This window comes from Papio anubis, chromosome 8 (assembly GCF_008728515.1).
Source record: "Papio anubis isolate 15944 chromosome 8, Panubis1.0, whole genome shotgun sequence".
NCBI lineage: Eukaryota > Metazoa > Chordata > Mammalia > Primates > Cercopithecidae > Papio > Papio anubis.
In genome coordinates, this window is record NC_044983.1 from 6,915,748 (window position 1) to 6,924,291 (window position 8,544).

The following is an 8,544-nucleotide window of genomic DNA, read 5'->3' on the forward strand; positions in this document are numbered from 1 at the left end:
ATTCTTAGCAGGGCTAGTAAAGTCTGGGAAGTGTTCACTAACAAAATTAACGAAAGCAACTGGTTTCTCAACACAGTCTAATTTATTGTAACAATATAAATGGTTGTTTGTTCATAAACTTTCATCTTTTGCCAAAATGTTTGTAGCTTATGTTCCCATTGAACAAGGTTTTCTGGCCAAAACTGTGCACCCACATCATTCTAATGAACTGGCTGTCCAATAAAAAAAGGACTCTCAGTCCTCCCATAAAAGCAATTTTGCAGGCATAGAACACCTCTATCTATGAATATCCCTAATGAGGTACAGAAAGGCTCTTATTATCCAAACAGAGACATTCCACTGGTGCTAGAGAACCACAGACGGAAGTTTTCTCTGCCTCCTGGAAATGAAGCCAAACTTTCTTCTTTCTTCAGCCATGAGGATTCCTGTCTTCCTCTTCACCATTTTCTTCTTTATGAGCCAAGTTCTACCAGGTAACAAAATAAACTTGGTAAGAATGGAGTGCCTAACACCTTACAGGGATTCAGTACTCAAAGAGAAATCACCATCATCTATGACCAGATAGGGGATCTCATAGGAAATCTGGAAGACACATTGACTGAGGAGCCTGCAGCCACCTAATTCATTAATTCTCCATAGCAACTCACTTAGATGAAGTCAATCGTGTTTCAAGTCTTTGAAACCCTCTTATTCCATCTCTAAATTAGGCAAGTTTACTAGCAGTTACAAGACCTCCGAAATTAAAAATCAGGCATTATTCTACTAAATCTTGGTCTCCAAAACTCCTCCAGTTTCTTTCAGCAAAAGTTATTTATCCTAAGACACTGGCATAAGAGCTATTCCAAAGCTGTGGTAGGCTCAGACAGAAGGGATTGGTGGAAGAAGTCTCTTTGAAAATATTACTATAGTCTAAGAAATCTTTAACTTATTGTTCCCCAGTACTGTTGGTCCCTGGGGCTTGACTTTTCCTCTTAAGGCTCCATCTCAATCCCTAGCTTTCCCTCTTCCTTCTCAGCATCTAGTCTTGTAATGTAGAACTTAAACACAGGGACCAGGGATGACCCCACACCAGAGCATAGCCTACTGCATTCAGCAAGCAAACATTAATCACAGGTATAAGGCCCCTCGCACAGACATGCTTTGGAGAAGTGTGTATAGGGCTTCTTGGATTTGCCCAAGGAGGTTACTAGACACCCAAAATAGATCCGAAAATTTTTTGGAAAGTCCTGAACATGTGTATTCAAGGATGAATAAGCAACTTATTGCTTCTATTTTTGCTGTTTTATAGAGGAAAAAATTAAGGCCCTGGAAACTGAAGTTTTTCCCAACAGTGGGGTAAATGTCAGGGTCAATGCTTTGTTTTAATATCCTGGCTTTCCCTGTACATCCCACCTTAGGGTTCTGTAGTGCTGTTTCTTTGTGTGACTTTCTAAAGCCTGATAATAGGTGATACCATATCCAATTATATGAGCTCAGTAGCACACGACATCGGGTACTGACTTATGAGATTGTTATCCTTGTGGCATTACTGAAGACCTATCTGACTGGTACTTGTTAAACAGTCACCCTGGTTAAATACATGGGTTTGATTTTTTTTTAATCAGTTAAAAATATTTTAAAATATGTGTCTTACTTCTATAGCCCCAGAAAATCAATGCTTTTAATCAAGGTTTAAAAGTTCCAAATTTGGATAAACAAATTTTTTGTTTGTTTGTTTTCACTGTCACTCAATCGAAATAGAAGAAACTAATTGGATAGAACAGCACAGCAGAAGCACTACTTACAGTCAAAAATGGGATACAACAAGACTGGGGAAGACCACGCAGGACAGTACTAAAGAACGCAGTCTGATGAAAGGTGGTGTCTCCTCTGGATGTCCTTAGGTAGACTTTGCAGCAGAACTGCAAAGTTTTCTTTAGAAGGCTAGGGAAGAGAGGAGGAAACAGAGAAGGGGCAAGAGTGGAAAATAGAATGAGGCTCAGAATACCAAGCGTTAGTGCTGTCCCTATCACCTTCCTCACTTGATCACTGGGTGATCTTGGGCAAGTTTCTTCCTTTCCCTCAGCTCATTTCCTCATCTGTAAGGTAAGTTACTAGACAAGATAGCCTTTGATGTTCATTGTAACTCTAACTTTTCTTCCCCAAGCAAATAGCTGGGAAAGACACTGTGCCCACAATATGCAAGACACAAGGTTTACAAGCAAAGAACGAATAAAAACAAAATATTTTTTAAATCCCTAATGTTACCTGAATTCTTGCAAATGAACAATGGTACATCATAATTTTACAAAGTCCTTTGTAATTTGAACATTTTAAAATAATTTCAACCTTTATTTTAGATTCAGGGAGTGCATGTGCAGATTTGTTACATGGGTATATTGTGTGATATTGAGGTTTGGGGTATGAATAACTCTGTCACTCAGGTAGGGTGTACCCCAAGGGTAGCTTTTCAGACCTTTTTCCCTCTCCCTCCGCTCCTGGTAGGACCCAATCTCTGTTGTTCCCATTTTTATGTCCATGTGCACTCATTGCTGAGCTCCCACTTATAACTGAGAATGTGTGGTATTTGGCTTTCTGTTCCTGAGCTAATTTGCTTAGAATAAAGTCCTCCAGCTGCATCCATGTTGCTGCACAGGACACAATTTTGTTCTTTTTATGGCTGCATAGTATTCCATGATATATATATACTACATTTTCTTTATTCAATCCACTGTTGATGAACACCTAGTTTGATTCCATACATTTGCTATTGGGAATACCGCTGTGATGAACATACAAATTTACGTCTTTTTACAAGACTAATTTATTTTCCTTTGGGAATATACCCAGTAATGAGATTACTGGGTCAAATGGTAGTTCTGTATTAAGTTTTTTGAAAAGTAGTTTGAAAATAAAATGCTCAATAGGGTCCAGTATAGTAAAATAGTACACATGATTCAAACACCTGTGAACTAAGAGTAACAACAAATTTCCACACAAACATGTTACAAGATAGAACATAGCCGTATTTTAATCAATTATTCCACAATCATTTACTGAATACCTATTATAAGCCAAGACTTGAATCAGATTCTGGAAGTACTACAACAGAGGGATGTTCAAGAGTGATTTATCACATATCACAAGACAGGTCAGTGGTTCATCCTCTACACTATACTAATCTCTCATGACTCTTCCAGCTGCAAAGGGCCAATTTTAGCCCAAGGCCAATGGGCTCTACATACATAATAGTTGACTAGTTACAGATAAAAGGAAAAGACGGAAAGTTCAGGGCTCAAAAAACTCAGATTTCAGCTTGTTTCTACCAAGTGCTCAACATTTAGAATTATCATTGTCTTTAAAAAAGCATAACGTTTAATTATTTCACAATTTACCTTATAGATAGAAATATGACGTTGCATGTATTTGGTCTTCACATCAATCCACTAATTGCTTTGTGACCACTGAAAAGTTAAATTGAATCTAATGCATTTGGATTTCAGTGTAACTCAATAGGTATTTACTGAATGTATATTAAAATCGCTGTACTGATTGAAAGCTATTATAGAATTGGCTTTTGTGTTCCAGAATAGAAAAAAGAAGTGCTGGTTTTTATACCTCTCTTATTGTCAAGAAGTTGTCATGGAAAAGGTGCTCTGTGTTACATACAAAGACTGCTCAGAATTAAAACACTTTTCAAACTAAACATCTCAATGTGGGTGGCCTATCCCCAGGGCAGTGATATCTTAGGACATAAAGGAAATACTATTAAATGTTTTCAACAAGTATAGTTTTTGAGCCTTTAAGAAGACCTTGAATGTTTCACCCCTAATATATGCAATGGTTTCTAGAGAAAAATTGCAACCTCAAAGACCAGTGCCAGAGCTATAAGAAGTGAGTGAAGTCACAGGGTGTAACAAGTACTTGCACATATATATTTGTGTGTTAAACACATAGGAATATTGTTCCCTTCCACAGAAAAAAATATCCTCTCTAACAATTTCCTTAAAGTATATGATCTTTTAGGTCTACATTTCAGTTCTACTTTTGAAAGATACACCTATTGTAACCTATCATATTTTGTGTGTGTGTGTGTGTGTGTGTGTGTGTGTGTGTGTAGAAATAAAAAGAGAGCAGCCGAAAGAGATTTTCTTCTCTTTCACTCCGGGAAAATCCATAGTATAAGACATTATATTTTTTGAAAGGCTGATATCTCCCATCAGTGTTAGGAGATAATAAGGAATAAATAAACTGAAACGTGCATGCTGTAGAACTTGTAAAGGGGAGCGGGCTATTCACCTCCAGTCTTTTGTCATGTAGGTGCACCCAATATTCTCAGATTTTTCAAGAACACCAAAAAATCCAAATTTTTGTATGACAGCAGATTTTTAAGTGTTTAAGAAATCAAATAACACACATACACACACACACACAAAAATCCACACAAGATTATCCTCAGGCACTGCCCCCTACGTCCATGTAATTCAATACAAAGTAAGAAAGACTGATGAATGGTTACAATAACGCTCTTCTGCGTGCAGCCAGGGGCAAATTCAAGGAGATCTGTGAACGTCCAAATGGCTCCTGTCGGGACTTTTGCCTCAAAACAGAAATCCATGTTGGGAGATGTTTAAATAGCCGACCCTGCTGCCTGCCTCTGGGGCATCAACCAAGAATTGAGAGCACTACACCCCAAATGGACTGAAGCCTGTTGTTTTCTGGATGTTTTGTGTTCTTTTTCTCTCTCCCTCTCCCTGTCTCCCTTTCCCTCTCTTCCTTTTTCTCACAGGGATTTTTATTGAATCCTCAATAAAGAATAAAGCAAAACCAACAAGCACAAAACCTCTTTTAAAAGTTTATATTACCGGCTGGGCACGGTGACTCACACCTGTAATCCCAGCACTTTGGGAGGCCAAGGTGGGTGGATCATGAGGTCAGGAGATCAAGACCATTCTGGCCAACATGGTGAAACCCTGTCTCTTCTAAAAATTCAAAAATTTAGCCAGGCATCGTGGCGGGCTCCTGTAATCCCAGCTACTCAGGAGGCTGAAGCAGGAGAATCGCTTGAACCCACAAGGTGGAGGCTGCAGTGAGCCGTGATCACAATACTGCACTCCAGCCTGGGCGACAGAGCTAGACTCTGTCTCAAAAAAAAAAAAAAAGAAAGAAAGAAGTTTATATTACATGTTGTGACTTGATTACTGTTTGGTTTCCAGTATCCTTCTATCCGATCTAGATGAGCTCTTAGTTGAAAATGACCTACAGCAGGGTCGGGGAATTTTCACCATATCCATTGCTTTTGCCTAGCACTGCAACCCTTCATCCTGCATCTGGGAAGACTACTTCCCTTTTTCACTGGGAAAATGCACTATCCTATTCCATGCAACCTTGCAGGGGTTTGTCTCTCCCAGATAAAGGTGCAGCACATGGGAAACTTGCACAATCACGTATTTCCACATCAACCAGACTTCATCAGAAATCTAAATTACAAAAAAAAAGAGTTGCACTCAGATTAAAGGCAATTTCTTCCACACCCTTTTCAAAGGCCAATTCCCTGGGTTTGTACATGTATGCCTGGCCGAGATTCAGGGAATTCCTTTAGTTCCCAACTTTCACTGGGCATAATCATTCAGCATCTTCTTCCATCTTTTAAAACACCGCATTGACTTCCTATGGCTGCTATCACAAATTACAACAAGTTTAGTGGCTTAAAGCAACACAGATGTATTATCTGACAGTTCTATAGGTTGCAGGTTTCAGTTGGATCTCAATGGGCCAACATCAAGGTGTCAGCAGGACTGAGCTTTCTTCTGGAAGCTCTGCAGTTTTCTTCCTGCACCTTTATCCCAACAATGGCAGGTTACTCCTGTGCACCATAGCTTCCTTCATCCATTTTCAAAGCCAGCAACGGAGCATTGAGTCCTCACATTCCATCATTCTGAATTCATCTTCTCCTCACTCTTCCATTTTTTAGGACTCATGATCACATTGGGCCCACCTGGATAATCTAAGATAATCTCCCTATTTTAAAGTCAGCTGATTAACAGCCTTAATTTCACATGAAACCTCAATTCCCCTTTGCCTTACAAGGTGACACATTCACAGGACCCAGGAGTTAGAATGTGGATAGCTTTGGCAGGAGACAGATGGGACATTATTCCGCCTACCACAGCCACTGAGTGCTTTTCCCACCTGTCACCATTTTGCTCCATCTAGACACAATTTTAGTTGCTTTGTGTGAAGAGATTCTCATTCATAGAGTTTTCTTTTTTGTGCAAAGTAGTGGAGGCCTCCCCTTGGTCACTGAAAGAGTATAGAATCAAGATATTTAAATGTATATAAGCTGGATTTTATTTTTCACTATGCCTGATTTGACCAAGAAAGAATGTTAAGTTATGATACATGGGCTACTTGAAATCTCAAAAAGTTCAAAACATTGTGTTCAAAATCTCAGAGACTGATATATATTCCAACCAACTCAACCCTGTGGAACTGCCAAGTTTTCCTCAGTGCTACTCTTGAAATTACATCACCAACTGACCCTTTAATACATTTTTGCACAATATAACACATTTGTTGGAGTAAGTGCTTCCCTAGAAAAGAAGCAGTTTGGACACATATATTAAAGCCATCACAGAGAATATTATCCTCTCATTGCTAGGAGGTGGCCTTCAAGATGGCTGACTAGAGGCACCAAGCACTATGTCCTCCACAAAGAAAGACCAAAACAGCAAGTAGATAATCATACCTTGAATGGGGCATAAAAGAGGGCACTAGAATTCAGCAGCACAGTGACAAGGAATCTCTGAAGTATGGAAGGAAAGGAGAGTGAAGCAGCAGCCCAGCCAGAATCAGCTTAAAGCCAGGGCAAACTCTCCAGTGTGGTGAAAAGGTAAGAAAGAGAGCCCCAGTGGTCCATATTCCCACCATGGACACTTGCAATCCTAGCCATGGGAGAGTCTCTCGGCCCTCGCAGGCCCTGAGACTACTCTAGGGAGCTGCCTGGAGTGCACGTGATGGGCATTGTCCCAGAGAAGGAGTTGGCACTGGATCATTTGCACCCGCCCCCAGACACAGGCAGCTGTGGCACAGTGCCATTTTGAGAGCCCAGCCCCCAACAGACTATATCATGCCCTGGGGCCCAACAGCCTCTGCATCTCCACATCTCTGGACCCCCAGTAACATTCCTTCATGTCCATCCAGAGGCCTGCAGATTCACAACACCAGCTGAACTCACCAGTGTAGCCTGGTCCCCATCACTCTAGCCTACACAGTGTCCTATACTCCAGGGAACTGGCAGTGCAATTCACTAGCGAGGCTGCCACCAGAACAAAGGGAGCTGAAGCAGGCACTCTTCACGAGTGGAGAGTCACCTTCCCGGGGCCACTGACACTGACAGCAATCCTGACCCCCAGGAGCAGGGCCACTGCACACCTGCAAGCATCCTCAGGGGACCTGGGGACTCGCCTGCCTGGGCACTATTCCATGGCCAGAGCACAGGCCCATCCCACCCATTGTTGTCACTACCACTATCCAAGCTCATTGTCCAGGGGCCTGGGGATCAACCCACACTGCTCTCTGTCATTGGCACCTGTGCATGCCTTCTTGTGACCTGAGTATGAGCCCACCCAGCCTGGTGGTGCCTGTGCACACTGTCTGAGACCCTGGGGATTAATCCACCATGCCTATCACCATCAAGTACCTGTGTGTCTCCTGAGAGCCTAAGGATAGGACTTCCCAGCTTGCCATCACCGCTGCCACCAGCACCCACATAGTTGCACCAGGTGAAAGCCTAGGGACTACTCTGTCCATCATGTTGTCACAACTATTGGTGTCTGCACATGCCATCTGGGTCACAAGAGTTGACCTGCTATGACTACTGCAATTGCTGTGGCTACACATGCCACCCAGGGTCTTGAGAGCATGCCTGTCTACCTAGCCCACCACTGTCACTGCTGGCACCTGAGAAAGCCACCTGACTCATGTCTATAATCCTAGCACTTTGGGAAGCTGAGGCGGGCAGATCACCTGAAGTCAGGAGTTCGAGATCAGCCTGACCAACACGGAGAAACCCCATCTCTACTAAAAAAAAAAATACAAAATACAAAATACAAAATTAGCCGGGTGTGGAGGCACATGCCTATAATCCCAGCTACTCTTGAGGCTGAGGCAGGAGAATTGCTTGAACCCGGGAGGCGGAGGTTGCCGTGAGCCAAGATCACGCCATTGCACTCCAGCCTGGGCAACAAGAGCAAAACTCCGTCTCAAAAAAAAAAAAAAGAAAGTCACATGAAGGCCCAAGGATGGCCTGCCTGAAACTTCAACCACTAGTGCCCACATACATCACCCACAAGTTCAAAGACCAATGCAACTGTTGCCCAAAGACCAGACTGCCTGGCATGTCTTTTCCCAGCAAAATCTCACCACAGCCTCCATTAGCAACAAAGGCTAAGACACTGAGGAGCTCACAAACATCGGTGATGCTGATTATAGCTGAAGAAATCATAGGAATCTAAACTACTGAACCAACCCAGAACTAAAGGCAAAGTGTCTTACCGATTCAAC

The 8,544-nt window shown here is 42.0% G+C and overlaps 1 protein-coding gene across 1 annotated transcript; it reads left to right on the top strand.

Moving 5' to 3' along the window:
• The first annotated feature begins 51 nt into the window (after nt 1-51).
• Nucleotides 52-4,854, top strand: DEFB108B (defensin beta 108B). The gene is made up of 2 exons (XM_017962487.3): nt 52-473; nt 4,521-4,854. The coding sequence occupies exons 1-2, from the start codon at nt 386-388 to the stop codon at nt 4,682-4,684; spliced, it is 252 nt and encodes an 83-aa protein (XP_017817976.3). The 5' UTR covers nt 52-385; the 3' UTR covers nt 4,685-4,854.
• Nucleotides 4,855-8,544: the final 3,690 nt, after the last annotated feature.

What these genes read in the sequence shown, in the direction of transcription:
- DEFB108B (XM_017962487.3), top strand. Translation starts at nt 386, where the DNA reads ATGAAGCCAAACTTTCTTCTTTCTTCAGCCATGAGGATTCCTGTCTTC. An exon ending in TATGAGCCAAGTTCTACCAG is followed by an intron (nt 474 to 4,520) that starts GTAACAAAATAA and finishes TTCTGCGTGCAG; the next exon opens with CCAGGGGCAAATTCAAGGAG.